Source organism: Anneissia japonica, unplaced genomic scaffold, assembly GCF_011630105.1.
Source record: "Anneissia japonica isolate Jap-2015-1 unplaced genomic scaffold, ASM1163010v1 scaffold2707_len876726_cov182, whole genome shotgun sequence".
Lineage (NCBI taxonomy): Eukaryota > Metazoa > Echinodermata > Crinoidea > Comatulida > Comatulidae > Anneissia > Anneissia japonica.
Window position 1 is genome coordinate 838571 of NW_022723260.1, and position 18669 is coordinate 857239.

An 18669-nucleotide genomic window follows, 5' to 3' on the forward strand; every position below is an offset into this window, starting at 1 on the left:
TCACCATTTACCAAATTTTCAATTTTTGAACCAGGTTTTGCTGATCTCTTCTCTATTAATTACTGCTTCTGGGAATTTTGTAAAAAGATTAATAGTGAAGCTCATTAGTTGTGAATAGTTCATAAGAAGACTAGCACAATTAAATCAAAAACCATGTTGTAACTTCTAACATAAGTCATTGATTTTTAAAATTCAAAAGCATATCTATTATGATTTTTATCTGAAATAATAGCTAAGGTAATAAAAATGCCAAATTTTTTTGAACAACAGGTTTTTAAATTTGTCCAGCCTGGTTTTTAAATACTATACTGGTAATTTATTGAGAAAGAGCAATGCCTGCTGTGATAATGACTCTTAAGTAGAAGTATTCTTCTTTGATGTTTAATGGGATTACTGAGATAAGATTTAAAAACACTAAAATTTACATACATATATACATATACACACACAGATACATACAAGCATACATACACGCATGCATATATACATATATATATATATATGTGTGTGTGTATATATATATATATATATATATATGAATGTTAAGGCAGATGAAAATGCAAATGAGTTAATTGTTTTTAAGTAAGTATTTGTTGTTGTCCCTGCATTTAGACAATAGCTCGGTTCTTTTGTTTAGTGCTGACTGTTTGTCTGAATATATTATGTGAAGTTTCTCGGTTATGCATAGGTTGCAGCGTTTCATTTTTGGGGAGTAAGCCGATGCTCTGTCGATAATAGACCATTTGATATTGTAGGGTGTGTTGCTGTTTTTAATTTCCATACGTATTTGGAGAGTACGGTGCCTTTTCTGTGTTTGGGGGTGTTAAAACTGTATTTGTGGTTTGTGTATCGGTTTTGAACGGTGTGTCAGTGAGCCCGATGTAGCATTCAGTTGTAATATTTTTGCTGGTTCTAATTTCCAATTTTCTGTTGAAAGCTAACAATCTATTGTACAATGTAGGTCAGCAATCCAATAATATTTTATGTCAAAGTTTATTACATTTGTATTAGTATATCATAAAATTATACCAAATGCTTTCAGGCCTAAAATTGCCTGCAGCACCAAATGTTATCTGTACACTATATTGTCCAATATTGAATTTTTTTCCTCCTAAATGCCTCCGGGACAGTTATGATGCCTCGACCAGTCATGCACTTTTTCCAGCCCTGATGCTTTTGCAAACTGGATACAATGGAGCTGTATCTTGGTTAAGATGCCTGCCCTTCAATCTTCTTGGCTCAAACACTATGTCATTTGGTTTTAATGTCTCAAGCCCTGTTCACACTATCAAATTTCATTTGACAAAAACATGTGACATGCCTAAATATGGTCATGATGACATCACATCATGACCGTATATAGGTGCATCATGACTGTATATGGGAAAAAAGCTTGGTTCCCACTTGCACAAAAAACTGCCGCAACTCAACGTAAAAATATGCACTTCCGACAACTTCGCATCTCCCCCATCTCTACGGAAAGTTGAATTTGCACTTCTCAAATGACGTAACATAACAAAATGTATAAGGTTTCCACTTGTCACCATGCGAACGCAATAATTTTCGCGGTAAGGCTATAAAACCGTTATGAAATTATCATTCATTGTAGGGTTACCGATGTTGTAGAGTAGAGGCTAGTTGTGTTTTGAATATTATTTATCGATAGGATATAATGACTTTTAGCTTAACTGTTCGGAAAAGCCTACCATGAAGAAAAAAAATAATTAGGCCCAATTATAAATTACTGATTTATTTTTCGCAGAAAAGCCTCTAGATTATGCCATAGTCTGTTTAATAAATACAGTTTACACTTATGTAATTAATAATATATACATAATCTAATCATAATGCACCTAGTCCTTATTTTAAAAGGTAATGTTTTATTGTATTAATTTGGCATAATAAATTAAATATTTAGCTACAGTACATCGTTTAACTTAATTACAAATCCTATGATATTTTCATGTTTTGGTAAACCTAGGGTTTTAATTTTGTTTATGCAGATCTGTATAACAAATAAATGAATTTCCATAACATATGATTAAATACTGTACATTAAAACAACCAAAATTAAAAAAAAGCTAAAATGAGAGTCAAAAATGGTGCTAGACTTAGCACCAAATCAATGTAATATAAAAATAAAAAATAAAAATAGTTTCTGAAGAACGGTTTACAGGTGAAGATGCATTGCAAAATATTAATGTTTACAGTATATACATGCCTTGCATAAGAAGAGCACCATCTAGGAAGAAGTGAGTTATTTCTTTTTGGGAACAGAAAGTATTTTACAGCCTATTCTGAAATTTTGCTCCAAACATTATGGGGATGAAGTGAACGTGGACCTACAGTACTCATTACAGAATGTTCGAAATTACTCGAGCATGTATTGGGCATGTGTTTCACGAGTAAAAAGCTAGTGTCATTATTCCGTGAGTGCTCCAATTATGATTTTACTCAGCATACACTTCCTGGTAAAAATCGGAACTTGCGGTCTACGAATGGTCACATGGGCTTGTAAAGTTGTTTATTCACGATCTTTTACTAGAGTTCTGCTACGACTTTTCCTTGAGCACTGTCACGTAATCGGAATACACTCTTTTGTCTCTATTATTATTAGTACGAAAGGTGTTTCAGGCGTGGTTGTATCGTTCAGGACCTTGGAACCTGTCAGGGAATTTTTGGGGCCCCGCCAAGTTGTACTTAGACATTGTGAGACTATTTTCCAATTTTTTAGATGGGTTGCATGAAAACATATTTCCATTAAATTCTATCCTGTGCTAAAGTGGTTTATAAATTTTTAAGAGCACGACCTCAACAAATGACCTCATCCAGGGTCATATGAAGTCTGCCTCTTCTACAGTACACAATCATTTTCAAAAACTTTAAGCTTTGTCTACACTATCAAATGTCATAAAAAAAGCATCACATAAAATGTGATGGAACATAAGATTTTATTACATGTTTAACTTTTTTTGATACAGTTTGATAACATGCGATATATAATGTCATCGTACCCATATATGGGCCCATCGCATGTTTTTGTTTTTATCACATAAAATTTGATAGTGTAGACAAGGCTTTAGTGAGATTTGAGTATCACACAATAATAATGATCTTCTGTAACTACCAGTTTTATTGACTGTTGAATGTGAATGAAATCAAGACTACAGTACAGCAATATAAATCAATACTGTATAATATAATATAAACACCGATCCCAAATTTAGAACATAAAATTCATGGTTAATACTTATAAGGAAATACTCTATAATCACTTCCTTTCAACTATATTTGGGGTAATCAATGCTCCTAAAATAAGAAGCTGAAAGGAAATTAGTATACGCTCCTCTTTGTTGCGACCTATCTATGATGACCTATCTATATTTATAAAGCAAAGGTCAAAGGAAACATGAATATCTAAATCAAACATCATTTAAGATGAATTCAGCCAACAATAAAGATCACAAGAATAATTAAGACATTGTTCTATTATTAAGAAAATCAAATGGAACATTTGCCTTCCCTTTTAAAATGCTCATTATGTTTTTAGCATAATATTGTCACCGCTGCCGGTTTTTTAATTATGAAGAATTCCACACCCTACTGAAATTTAGAAGGTGGCATGTTGCTTTTCAATTGAACTTCAACTTTCATATGTAAAATGAAATGCCTTAGGTGGTGAATCTGCTACAACAGGTCTATAAAACAAACTAGAATACATGTACTTTTTAAATTAACCCGTTTTCTCCATGGGTGGGTAATAGAAACTGCCTAAAGAGGTGGAAAAGGTGCTACAAAGTGACTTTAATGTTTGTACCACACACAAACACAATACCCAAAATAAATTTGGCCAATAAAATTTTCTTTTTCACTTAATTTTTTTGTGGGTTTAATACATGTTTTTATACTTATATAAGGTAAAACATTATAATAAACCTGCATTAAATCTATATATCCTTGTAAGCAATATGTGTCTGTTGGCTTATGACTGTGATTGTGCATCATGTAGTAATAATGGTGAGTATAACAATGGAGGTATATCCATAGGTAGTCAACCTTTGGGTGAAAAACCTTATTCTCAAAAAGAACAAGTAAAAGTAAGTAAATATAAGTATAAGTATTTATTGTAACAAGAAAGTGAAAAATGCATCTTGAGCTGAGTTTTGAAAGGACATGAGGGAAGTGCCAGAGATCTGACAACTGACTTCATAAGTGTGCTAAATCAATAAACAAAAAGGCATAACCTACTTGCTGTGAAACACCTCGGCATTGGTGCGTGTTGGTGGTGGGAGTTTCTTTCGTGTACCGCGCTGAACAAAATCCATTAAGGAAACAGAAGGTGAGAAGCATGTGTCTCTATAAGAAAGTAATGATGATGATAAAAATATTAATGGTAATATCAATTTAAATTTATCACCAAGGTTAGAACAGGGTTGTTCTTACCTAGCTGCTGGCATACCAAAGTGCCATTTACTGTTTACCTGTGCTTATAAATAAACATGAAAATGAACATATTTTAATAATTAATCAATATCAATGGTCATAACTCATAAATTAACTAGGCTATCATTATGGCATTAAAACATTTTTAAAAACATACTTAGCAGCAGTTACGACCACACTACGGTTCGGCTCCATGTCGTAACTCTGAGCTTGGCATCCGTAAAATTCGGCAAGTTCATGAACAATTCTACGTTTGTCGCGATTCATTGGTTGAAATGAGTGGCTTCGTTTTGGCTGTTTTGACTGAAACGTAAAAAAGATTAATTTATCAAGCTTACCATGATGCATAGTTTTGAGATTGTATTTGCAGATGTATTCTGCATTTGGTAAATGGAGTAATGCTGTAATCACCACATCACTCATCGACACAAACATGCTGTCAGGTAGGAATGCAATGAAAACACCATAAGTTATACATCACTATTGTGCTTGAAAATTGTTCCTAATGTCAAAAGTAGAGCAATAAAACTAACAACACAAGACAACAATTGTACAACTAGGTTGACTGATAGTCATACGTTTATACTACAAAAATCTTAGATTGTAAGCTTACCTGCTGAGCAGAGAGAACCACTGCTTTAATTGCATCTTCTATTGAACTTACAAGTTGAGGCTGGTTTCTAAAAATGGCGACAATAAATAAAAAAAAAATTGAATAGAACCTTATCAGAGTCAATACTTTCAAATGTATGAAACAATAGCATTTTATCACATTGTTTTGAAATATACAGTATAAGTATGTATTTGTAATTTTCCCCTATGCTTCATCCTTTACTTGTACTATATATTTTGAGTGTGGAAAATGAATAAACTGAAACTGAATAACAATATTAAATAATAAGACAAACAATAAAAAACAGTAACTTTAAAAAAGTAGAAAGTGTATTAAACTAAACTAAAAAAAAAAAAAAGACAAACAATAAAAAACAGTAACTTTAAAAGTAAAAAAAAAAAAAAAAAAAAAAAAAAAAAAAAAAGACAAACAATAAAAAACAGTAAGTTTTAAAAGCAGAAAGTGTATTAAACTAAAAAGAAAAAATTAAAAAAAAGAACATAACCAGTTAAAATCGACCAATATTTGTTTTCAAAGGATAATCTAAAGAGGTTTGGTGCACTGTATGTTTGATAAAAATCATGGGTGCAGGTATATACAAAGCAATCCAGTTCTTTGACCTAATAATTGGTATACTTGGCAAATATTGGGGAAGTACATGTTTATCAAAAGCCACAATCAACTTCTAATAACTATCAAGTCTTTAACCTCAACAATGATTTTTTTTTAATCTTTGGCCTACCATCAGGTTTTACAAAGCCAGTCTTTAGTCTTTTTCTGCTTCCTTTCCTTCCTTTTTTTTCTGCTTTTTTAATTGCCACTTAAATAATTTTTTTTTTTTAATTCAAGTTTATTTTAATTTTTTTCCATCAAGCACTGGATTCTTTCTGCTTGGGATAGCAGCATATTACTAGTGGCTGTAGGTTGTGAAGACCAGGTTTAACTGTTTGGCTATTTGACTCGCCTGCAATAATCCTTCAATGCTTGTTGAAAGATGTACAGCTTCATTAAACAATTAATTATGAAAGTAAAATGATTCTCTCTTACTTGGCTTGGTCTTTAAGAAACTCTGTATAATTTGGAGTTCCAATCTTTGATGCAAAATCTGGATTTTTTATTTGGAGTGCAAGAGCAAAACGTCTGAAAACAGAAAAATTAAATTTATAAATTATATATTGATGTTTCATTTAAAATTTACATACTATGAGAATGAATTATTATTATATTGAACATAAACATAACAATATAACAATCATGAAGTTAACATGAACAGCCCACACCCCCATCTCCCCATTTTGAAAAATTAAAAAAACATAAAAAAAAAAAAAAGAAAGAAAATTATATTCAAAAAAGTATGAGAATGCCATTTCTGGCCATCTAGATGTGCCATAAGCTTTTTCTTACTTCAGCCCCAAATACAGTGGGCTGAGGTTGTCTAGACCCAACACCTGTACAAGTCCCTCTCTTGACCCCTTCCATTTCAAATTCCTGGATCCACCACTGAACTGCAACAAGAAATCAGAGCAGACATATCTGTGTTTGCTAATAGAAATTATTGCTGTTGAACGTGAATTGAGTCAAAACTACAGTACAGCAATATAAATCAATATAATATATCTACCCCACCCAAATTTAGAATATAAAATTCAAGGTTAATTATAAGGAAATACTTTATAAGCACATCCTTTCAACTATATTAGGGTAATAGAAAAACAGAAAAGTATATTCACATTTAAGTATGAGAGCTCCATTTCCAGCCATCTAGATGTGCCATAAATAATAACTACAGTACAGCAATATAAATCAATATAATATATCTACCCCTTCCAAATTCAGAATATAAAATTCAAGGTTAATTATAAGGAAATACTTTATAAGCACATCCTTTCAACTATATTGGGGTAATAGAAAAACAGAAAAGTATATTCAAATTTATATATGAGAGCGCCATTTCCGGCCATCTAGATGTGCCATAATCATTCTCTTACCTCAGCCCCAAAGTATGGTGAGGGTAGAGGGGGGCGCCCCCGAAAGGGGGAAGGGAGACAGAAATTTGGGCCAATTGAGACAACAATGTCCTAAGGGGTCCGGGGGAATGCCCCCGCGATATTTTTGTGTTCTAGACGGCCGAAAATAACATCTGAGGCGTTGTGGGCTATCTTTTTTTCTTTTTCTTTCTTTTTTTTTTTTTAATCTCCCAAAAGGGGGGGGGGGCAGGCCGGTCCCCCATAAATCCACCCCTGTCTTACCTCAACCCCAAAGTATGGTGGGGGTAGACGTAGTTCAGACCATCAATATTTCAACAAAATAATTTACATGACAAGAAAAATTAAGGTGATGTCATTACTTACTTATTCCTCTCAATTAGGGCACATTCCTCATTACATTCCAATCTGCAAAATAAATCAGGTTTTAGGCTTACTAATAACCTTCACATTAAAACAAAATCTAATAGGTTAATATAGATTAATATTTTTATTAATAGTTGACATTTTGATTGGATGAACTATTGAGATCTTCTGCTGCAATCATGTTCACCATTCATCAGTTTGTAGAAAACTTGATAATGTTAAAACTATCATTACTCGGACTACCATATCATTATCTTAAATAATCACTGTCATCCATATTTCAAAAAAAGTGTTTCTCAAACATAGCTTTGTCCACACTATGAAATTTTCTTTGAAAAAAAAAAGTGTTGTATGCCCATATATAGCAATGATGTGCCTATATATAGTCATGATGTGATGTCATCATGACCATATTTAGGCATGTCACATGTGTTTGTCAAATAAAATTTGATAGCCTTGGTATGGCTTTAGGTTTGGTCACACAAAGATTGAAGATGAGATTTCTAATACAAAATTAAGACAAAGGAGGAAACATGATACCTAGAGAGGAAATCACAACTTCACAACTAGTTATTAAAAAGTGAAAAAAATGTAATCGTAGACTGGATGAATGGTTGAAATATCATTTTAATGGACACAGGACTTCTCTGAAGTGTCAATTCTAGCTTTACAAACGACCAATCAGGTAAGGGGTAGAAACGTGCACAATCCCATGAACATTTAAAATGAAAAAAAGAGCATCACAATAAACCATTCCACTTTGCACCGTTCCCAGGACACCATTACTACTGTAAGGTCCACAAAAAACAAAGCATCAACATACTGTACATAAAAACATGTGCTTGTCGGAAATGTGCATGTTCCCCTGTTCTCAACTGTTATGTTTGATTGAAAATCCAGGTCACTTGTGTTTAAATCATCCTCTGCTTAAAGGACAATGTAAAATTCCCTTCAACAAAACATTATTATTGAAAAAATATATTCCATGTTTTCATTATTTTGAAGCAGATCATAATTATTGTTATCATGACCTCTGGTGAAATTTTATATGCCAGTTTGTTTTTTTAATTTCCTGCTTAAGTTCATTATATGGTTTCCTCTGAGGACTTCCTACGAAAAAAACTTTGTCTATCAAAACAACTTCCAAAAAAGCAACAGTAATGACAAACAGAATTTGATCAAAGTACTCCCTTGATTTAAGTTATAAATAAGTGATTCATATTTCAAAGTCATATAATTTATCATCCCTTTCTCGTAATTATTACCACTCATTTCTACTTAGTACTTTTCTGAAAAAAAAGAAAGAAACCAACTCACAATGAGATGCTTGCATTAAGTACTTTGGCATTAAATGAAATATGAATGGGCGCCATAGGTTTGTAACCAAAGGCTCATTATTTTACACAATAGCAATTTGAAGACTTGAGGAAAATACTCATCAAAACAAGTAATAATGTACATAAAACTAGAAATGCTCCTTTTACACTGTCCAATAAAAGCATGTCTTCCCCATGGTGTGATTTTTCTCTAAGAATAGATAAGTAGGAGTTTGAAACCAATCAGAGTTACCAAAGTTTAATTATCGTGGTAAGAAACAAAACAAAAAAACAGCGACAATGTAAAAAAAAATAAAGAAATGTTACAATTTCAAGTAAATTAGAAATTTTCTATAGTAGTCAATAATAATGATATGTCGTATTTACATAGCGCTCAATGCCAACAAGGCCTCTAAGTGCTTCAAATTACTACCCCCGGTCATTGGATTTGATGCCTATGGAACACAAACTGTTCCATAAAGTTGCAGCAGCTACATCAATGTGATGGTATTTAGCATAAATTTCTGATTAGAAAATTATTAATTATGCAAATGAGCAATAAGCATATTCACAAATGTACCAAAAACAATAGGCCCGTCTGTCGCTTTAGTACCATCTTGCATTCTGCCAAGTTTAGAACCTATCAGACTTTCCAACTTAGGTATCGTAGTAACTAGCCTAAATTACTTGATTAGTCAAATATTAATTATGCAAATGAGGAATTAACATATTCACACATGTACCAAAAACAGTAGGCTCCATTTTCTTAATACCATCTTGCATTCTGCCAAGTTTGATACGAATTGGACTTTAGTAATTGTGGTAACAATTTACCCAACAACATTGATGACGATAACAATAACAATGACAATGACAGCAGCATGAGGAAGAATATGGGTAAAAACAATGTCCTCCCAGGAGCTTCATTCCTTTTAGGAGGCTAAAACACCGGTAGAATAATAGGGATCTTTTGATTTGTGCGGCGACTTGACGCTAGAACGGAATCACTCATGCATGACCGTCCTACCTGGTGTCCTACGTTCTCTGCATACGTTGATTTGGAACAAAATTGCGTTCCAGAATCTACTTGAAAAAAGTGACCTTAACATTTTTGCATGGGCAGATGACTTTTAGTGACGTCATTACGTTCTACGTCCTACCGTCGTCGTGCAATCAAAAGCTCCCTACTAGAGTACCCAGAGCCTCATTCCTTTGGGAAGGCTCTAGAATTGGCATTCCAAAGGGTGCATACCTTTATCCTGTTCTTTAATTAGGAAATATATAAAAAAAAAAACAAAAAAAAAAACCCAAACATTTCACTTTCTGACAGTGACATATGATCTTTTCACACCAAAATTTAAAAACTAATTTCTACACCTTATATGCAAAAACTGATGGATGGATCATCATAAAAGTTGGCAGAGCATTCAATGCTCCACTAAGTTTTATGATGATTCATCCATCAGTTTTTGCATAATCTTTAATATTAAGGAAGTAATTTACAATTTCTGTGACCTTGACTTGTTTCACCTAAACATTTAATCACCTCTTATGTACACTCCACTAAATTTATGATGATCCGTTCATTAGTTTTTGCATAATAATTTTTGTAATTTCTATGACCTTGACTTTTGATCTTTTCATCCCAAATTTAATATGCTCTCTGTAATCAATTAACTTTATAATGATCCATTTATTACTGTTTGCAAACACTGCAAACCACCCCTCACCCTTCAATCTTTATTATTTGTGTTTGTTTGCGAGACTGTAGTATTGTAATGCGTGGGGTCCCTGAATGATGACCAATTTTATTCCTGCCACTGTTTTCCTAATAATGGAGACTTGGCTTGCTCTTCATAACTACAAGGGAAAGGCGCAATATAAATACCCAGTACCAGTACTTCACTCCTCCGCGTTGTTTTCCAAATAAGGAGTTCCGCAAAGTCGAAGCAGCATATTTTTGCATTGCTCCACTTTATTGTTTTATCTGTGTCAACTCTTATTTGACAACTTACTTGATCCTATTAAATAAGCAATTCAATGTTTTTATAGTGTTTTTCCAGATTTCACTGCAGACAGTTCATCCTTAAGAGTATTAACCACAAACAACATTGAGTACAGTATTTTCTTTGGTTACAGGACATAGGCTTAGCCAGCGAGCCGTCTGGCCATCTACAACAGCCTACAATTATTTAGGAAGGCCACTTTTACCGTGACGGCTTGGCCTAATCAGCTTGGCCTAGCCAAATTGGGCCTGGTCTACCTTTAGCAAATTCTTTATATTCTTCAAATCTATCGAATGTTACATTAAACTAAAGCTAAATAATATTTACGCTTGATAAAAACAACATTTATTGATTGAATGTACGTTGTTTTCATACCAATATTCGGTGGGGATTCCCAAAGATGGCCCGCCCATCAGCTCAGTGCCATGCCCACTGACTTCCATTTTGGACGGCCTATTTCATTTTTCTGGCTAAATCCCTGTTACAGAATCACTTGATACATTCTCATTTCAATAAGGCAATTCTTGGTTTGAATTGGGCATGCAAGTATCCAGTGGTATTCAAGGTCAATGATATAAACCTATGTTGTGTTGTTTTTTTATGCTGATTGATCTTAATTAACCCACCTATTTAAAGCCAGTGTCAGCTGACAATAATGGCACCAGAAATTTGCCAACAGAGATACCCACAATTCTGACAGGGAAATTTGAACCATGGAAAAATAAAGATTAAAGTTATCCCTCTATGTTTGAACGCAGACATTGGTGAGAGCCTCAGTCACTATCAGGGTCCCTAATAATTTCCCTGGTGGTAGGGTTGATGGGCTGGGTAAGTTTTTATGACCTAGTATGGACCAAAATTTTAAGAATTGACAATCAAGATAACGTCATTAGGATAGAGAAATTAATATTTTTGACCCAACAACCTCATCGTTGTGGTCGGATGAGGGCGGTAAAAGCCTGTGGGATGGACCTCTCCGCAACTGTTTTCCGACAAGATTTCATAAAGAACACAATGCGACAAGGCGCTTTAATGACAATCCCCCAACAGGAGAGTCACTGACTATCAACAGACATTATTTCTTCAAGCACTTACAGAGTGCAAAGATAAATTTGTCATATGACCGTTGGCTGATGCAATGTGTATCTGGCTTTATAGAGGACTTTATATTAAATTTTCATCTCATAATTAGTGGATAAATACAAGCTGTTGACAACAACATTAATTGTTGACAAAAACTTCTGTATTTCAATAATAATGTTTCAATTTTTTCCCCAAAGATCGTATTATATACTTTATAAATGTAAAGAAAGCCGGTTGATATAAAATATAGTTACCACAAATAATTGGTCACAGGTGGTTCAGAATTTTGTTTTCAACTGTGCATAATTGGATGCTATTTTTAGTCACAATAACTAGACCAAAACATTTTAACAAGTCAGGACTGTGAACTGACTGGTACCATGTACCACTTTAATACAAACACCAAATACCAACATTCTTTATTTGTCAAAAATAGCTTTTTAAAAAAAAATAATTATTAATATTAATGTGAATTAAAGGGACAGCTGAGACAAGCCTAGGCTTCTAAACTGGTCCCTCACCATTGTACTTTCCCTGCTTTTTTGTTATATTTTGATGTTCTTTGTATGTTAATATGTTGATAGCAAAACAAGTACAATTAACATGACAAGAATCAAAACAGCAGACAAAAAAAATGCCGAAATGGGGGGGGGGGCCTGAAAAAAATGCATACAATAAAGCATATATTTAAGATTGATTGAATATAAATTGTAAGAACGAATAAAATGTATACAAATAAACAATGGAACAATAACACAAACTTAAACAAAACTACCAAAGAAAGAAAAAAAAAAAAAGCAATGTTTGAGCTCTTGCCAAAGAAGTATATATTTTCAGTGACATGGATCACATACTGCATTCTCCACAGAATTGTTACTCATAGAACACTATAGAGGGCAATATAACCAACTGATGGTCAAATAAAAACTCTTCCTTTGTTCAGGATATATCCTTCAATACATCTGTACTGCTATCCATAGAGTTAGATTCATATTTAAAAAAAGTACAGGGAAACATAACAGTATTACAATGCTCTCCATTTAAAAACATTTAATTCAGATTAATATTGTCAAAATTACAATCACTGAATTAATTTTAAGTCAGTACTTCTTATAACATTATTTAAATCATATTATGGACAAGGTGAAGAGGCATAATATGAGATAGAAAGAAGGAAAACCTACGAAAGACCTAATACCAATGGGGGGCATTCAATTCATTGGTTGAATTGCTTTTCTTATCTACAGTATCTTTATCAAAAGAGGAAATAAAAACCATCTTAAATTGGATGCAGTTGCATTTTTGAAACAGTAAAAATAATGGGAATGCTTACTGTCTTGTTTTGCGACCATCATTGAGAGCCATCAGGCTGCTTATGTCCATGGATTCCCCTGACTGAAGACCATGCATCTTACTAGCCAGGTTAGATGTTGACAGCCTGCATAAAATGACATAATAAAAATATCAAAAAATAACTTACTACACAAGTTACATACTTTGACAAGTATTGACAAGGGAATGATAATAATAATAATAATCATAACAATAATGACTATATTGATGACTATCCAGTGGTGCAAATGAGGGGCAAGGTAAAATTTAGGGGGGGAAAACAATAATGACTATAATATGACCATCCAGGAGCAAGGTAAAATATACTGGGGGTGGCCAGAGGTGGTCGTGGTCGGGCTTCGCTCAAAATGTCTTAAAATTTGTCCTGGGGGAAAAGCCAGCGAAGAAAATGACATTTTACGGGGCTTCAGGGGTTTGATCGATTTTATAGATAAATAGTCTACTAATAAGTAGAAAATACATATCATTTCTTTTTGGTTTTCTTCTTTTATAGGGGGAAAAACTGGTGGGGAAAGAAAATTATCTGGGGAAAATCTTCCCCCCCTCCCCCCTGTAGTGCTGCCACTGTGACTATCATACAAAAAAGGTAAAAAAAAAAGGTTATTACTGTAATTATTATACTACAGTATTAACAAATGAGTAAAATGAGTAAAATGTGTAATGGAAGCTGTGGTAACTTACTTTTGAAACAGCTGTGCCATCTGTGAGTCATCACCCCCAAGTAAGCACATGACATGATCCGTGCGGTTACCACATGCACATGATATCGTCAGCTGTAAATTAAAATACATGATTAGCTTTTTGTTATTGTTCTTGACAACCATTTTGGATTGAATACAAAGGAGATATTTAATTACTGTAAATATTTAAATGTATTTGTCTATTCCAAGAGGTCTTTAAGATTAAAAAATACAAAACCTGTGATTATGGAGGAATTGCTCCATGCTGTGATGAGCTAAAACTGCTTGCATTGCTTACTTTGTATAGTTACTTGTTTTTAATAGCAAAAATTAATTAATTAATTTACTAACTAATTAAGGCGCGACTTCTTCTTATACCTTGTTTGGTGAACCCACCTACCGTCCGCCAATAATCATGATTTCAAATAAAATAACATTTTTAGTTTTGGCCAATTAGCACGCTCGTCGCCAAGAAAATTTCAGAAAAAAAAAAAGTTTTTCTTCATGTTTATTACACCTGCTGCTGCCTTGAAATCCCCAAAAATAAGATAATTTCTTCCTAATTATGTAAATTTAAAGCATATAACCATCCCATTACTGTTTACATTTTCCAATAAAATTTTATTTTTGTTTTCTCCTGTCTTCATGTTTTAGGCAAAACCATTTGCTAAATAAGAAAACAACATTTCATTTAGTTTTTTTTTCTGCCCTCCTGCGATGATCTATAAAAGATTTTTTGCGAAACAAGGTGCAAAAATTCTCGCCTAATGGACTTATAAATAATATCAATGTAATATTCTATGTACAGACCATTGCACTGGCTGGTATTTGATTTAATGATTTTTCTAGTAAGGCTAAAAACATATTTGATTTGATTTATTATTCAATATGCTCTTTAAAATACGAAACCAAACAAATAAACATGAACTGATCAAATCACAAAAGACTATAGCAGGGATAACCCTAAAATTGCAAAACAGACAACTATTTCCATAGGGGCCCCCCTATATTAATTAATATGAAATGAACATAATTAAGCAAAATTGAACAATTAACAACAATATTTTACCAATACAATACAGTTCTTTATTCATTCATTTCCATTTATTGTCATTTGCATCATAAAACATAGAAATTGATTTTGCTCTGAGACACAAGTACAGTACATAAAATACAAAACTAAAACAACAACAAAAGTACACCAACAGACCCACTCAAAAGAAAGAATACGAAGGATGAGTTATGTCTCGCAATATAGGGTTTGTTTTATTCTTAAACCTATAACAAAAATGGACTCTATAGAGCTCTGCTCTATTCCCGTGATATGGGATGCGTACCAGGGGCGGATCCAATGGGGGACACATGTGGGGGGGGGGCCCTGTTTGGGTAATAAATTTTAATGCATATCAATTTCATGTATTGAAATAATCACTACTTACTTATCTAAAAAAATAATGTGCCCCTCCCTCTCCCGTTTGAAAAATTCTGGATTCGCCCCTGCATACTTACTGTATCTATAAAAACATTGATAACTAGACTTACTATGTCTGTTTGAACAACAGAATATAGGGCTTTGAAATGAAGTTGAAATTGCAACAAAAAGAAAAGTCATTAAAAGGTATAAAGTAAAAAAAAACATGGAAAACCAAAATAATTTTAATGAAGTGTAAAAAAAGGAAGTAGAAAAAAAAAAAACAAGTTTACTGCGACAGTATTACTGAGAATTGAACTATGGCTGCAATGGTAATAATTTATAGCGAGGTACATCGTGACTCATAATCATTGCGCGCCATATGAGCCGACCTTGAATAGGAAAGTGCATTTTCATAGCGATTCAATTAATGAAAGCAAAATTGTACATGCATATCATGGCCGTTTTGAGTTTAACCTAGCTGTAACTGGTTTAAGCACTTTAGAAAATGCAAATTGCGTTTACATAATTTAATCAACTGACAACAAAAAATCTTTAAATGGTCCTTAAACTTTCCCGAAAGTTATACCCATTGATTTTTTAAGAGATATTTAGGTCTGGGTCTTCAAAAATTGAAATGACCCTCCCATTTCTAAGCATGGGATGTGACCAAAGTGACAGCCAGAAAAAAACTGTGCAAAAAGATATGAAAAATATATGCAAAAAAAAAAAAAATCTGAACAAAAACAATGGCTTTTCCCAGTACAATAATGATGACAATAATTTTTTGAGTATTATTGAAAGTGATAAGTTATTTGATTCTAATCTTAAGACATTTTCATAGTTTATCATATGATCGACGGTATAAACAAGTTTACTATTACAGACCTCATGAAAGCTGACTGAAAATGTCCAATCTAAGAATTCCTAAACCAATGGTTTATAAAATATAATGTACTTAATAATTTAAAGACTCACCTTTGTTTTGCACTGGGTTTTGGGACAAGGTTGGTCAACATGGCAAGGGGCCCCACATGGATGACCACAATCTGACCTGATGACCATACATGTTTGGTCACATGGTGCACTATCACATGGATCCTGCAACCAAAAGTTTATACATTTTTTGTTATATTGCCTGTCATATTAAAAAACAAATATATCATTACTATATTAATATAGTAGTGTTCATCACTAGTAATGTTCAGACCCGAGAGGCATATCTAATGCCGGGTATACATTAATCCAAGGTGTAACCAGTGAGATGTCCAGATTGGGTGATTCGTGATTGGTATTCGTAATCGCGCATTTTATTTCCTGTTTACATCTAGGGTTATTGTGATTGGTCAAATCTTAGCCAAGTTCAAAATCACTGATGCATGACTGTCGTAACTCAGTGGCGTACGCTAATCTGGGGGGTCTGTTGGTGGACTACTGTATGCTAGTGATTGCACAATAATACTGGCGTTCGCTACACTGTGCACAAGTTCACCACACTCGATTAACGTTACGCCAGCGCAACTTGTTGTGTCTGAACGTAGCCTTAGATACAATGTTCTAAGTGTTTTCTGTGATAATAAATAATACATAACATATAATATCATATCTTATTGTATCAAATAATAAATAAAAAAAATATAAAAATTCTAAAATACCAAATTAACAAACTAAGATTAAATTCAAATATATTCAAATACAATAAATCAGCTTAATTTCTAATACTAAATACTCACATTATGACATCGTTTGCGACACCGATGTTGTCCACATGGAAGTTCTTTTCCACACGGATTTCCGCAGGTGAATTCTCGTAGGTAACATGGAATACTATTTCTTATCTGAAAATAAATATGCACGCAATAATTTAAAATTAAAGCATACACTTTGAGTATAAAATAAGAAAAGATTTAAATCAAGCACATTAATCAACTAAAATCAATTGGAGTGGAGTTGAAGAGCATAGTGGTTAAGAAGCTTGCCTTCTAATCCCAGGGTCCTGGGTTCAATTCCTGTGACTACTCACGACCCTCACGACAAGAAACAACTCCACTCCCTAAGCCTCTTAAAGAGACATCGCTGATAAAAGCATCACATTATTTCATTTATTTAAAGAGGGCCCCTAAATATCAGCCGACCTTCTAGGATATGCTGGAAGGTCGCCCTCTATAAATATGGTTAAAAAATATTTTTTTTTAATTTAACGAAAGCTCAATAAATAATATTATCCTTATCAGTTTATAATTTACTATAACAATGTATGTGATACTATGTAAATTTTAATGTATTATAATGTATAATAATCATTATAATTTTTGTAAGCTAACTTTAATAGGTCTGTAAGCAAATTAAATAGTGAATCAAGATAAAAAAAAAAAAAAACACCAAAGCCTACCTCATGTCCTCCCATACAGCTTTTGGAACAGAGCTCAGTGCAGGGGGGACACTCTGCCTCGCTATGGCACTGATGACGCACGGCATGATCACACGGATGCGATCGGGTACAAAGCTGATCACACACCGGTGGTTTGGTTCCACAGTGGATTGGAGGCATTAGCATTTGTTGGCCACAGTAGCAATACAGCTCATCAAAACCTAGAAAAAAAAAAGGTTAATTGAGTTTTAGGAGGATCTGGAAGTGGAAAAAAAAGAAGTTGGAAATTGAGACATGGACGGATAATTCTTCAATTTTGACGAGACTATTTAAAGTGTCTCACCTGATATGTTTCAATCAAACATATGAGGCTTGCCATTCCAAAACCTGCAAACTGTCGCTAATTGACATGTCAACAAGGACGCGAAGCCCCGCCCACAAAGTCACAAAAACCTTAGACAATGGCGGCTAAACTTACCGAGTTGGTGAAGATTTTCTTTGCTATCAACCTTCTTTAAGAAAGAAAATTCAGGGAAGCGGTATGCAAATGAATCATATATTCATAGTGTTAATCTATTTCGTGGAACATGGTGGGGAAATTGTTGTAAAAGCCTCTGTACTTCGCTCCCAAACAAAGAGGGAAAAGCCGCATTCAGTCAACCTTGTTGTCGGCAAAGGCCAAGTCACTGCTCGTGTAAATCTGGGTGTCTAAACAAGCATAGACATCGAGGTCTAGGCTCACGTATGTTTCGCGTTTAAACCAGCTGTCTAAGGAAATTAAAATTTCTTGGTCACTAATGCTGGTCTTGGGATGGCAAGCCTCAATTGGTGACATTTCTATGATTAAATTGCAGCCAGAGATCCCAATTCTCCTGAAAATCGCGGGTTCTCCCGATTTTTTAGGCCGTCTCCCGCCCTCCAGATTTTTATTAATATCTCCCGATTTTTAAAAATATCCCGAAAATTTCACGAAAAATGTGATTTCCACGATGTCATAGAGCAATGAAACAAAAATTCTTATCTTAAGCCAATATACTATGGC

At 33.6% G+C, this 18669-nt stretch overlaps 1 protein-coding gene across 2 annotated transcripts in view; it reads right to left on the minus strand.

Annotated features, from left to right (window-relative positions):
- Positions 1-18669, minus strand: part of LOC117112150 (transcriptional repressor NF-X1-like) — a 29394-nt gene that overhangs the window by 2250 nt on the left and 8475 nt on the right. For both annotated transcript variants that reach the window (XM_033255212.1, XM_033255213.1), the window contains exons 7-16: positions 17649-17848; positions 16990-17094; positions 16235-16357; positions 13847-13938; positions 13146-13250; positions 7408-7449; positions 6104-6196; positions 5057-5123; positions 4601-4746; positions 4249-4356 (exon numbers count right to left, since the gene is read on the minus strand). In XM_033255212.1, the coding sequence (XP_033111103.1) occupies positions 4249-4356; positions 4601-4746; positions 5057-5123; positions 6104-6196; positions 7408-7449; positions 13146-13250; positions 13847-13938; positions 16235-16357; positions 16990-17094; positions 17649-17848 (1081 nt within the window). The remainder of the gene's footprint in view (positions 1-4248; positions 4357-4600; positions 4747-5056; positions 5124-6103; positions 6197-7407; positions 7450-13145; positions 13251-13846; positions 13939-16234; positions 16358-16989; positions 17095-17648; positions 17849-18669) is intronic.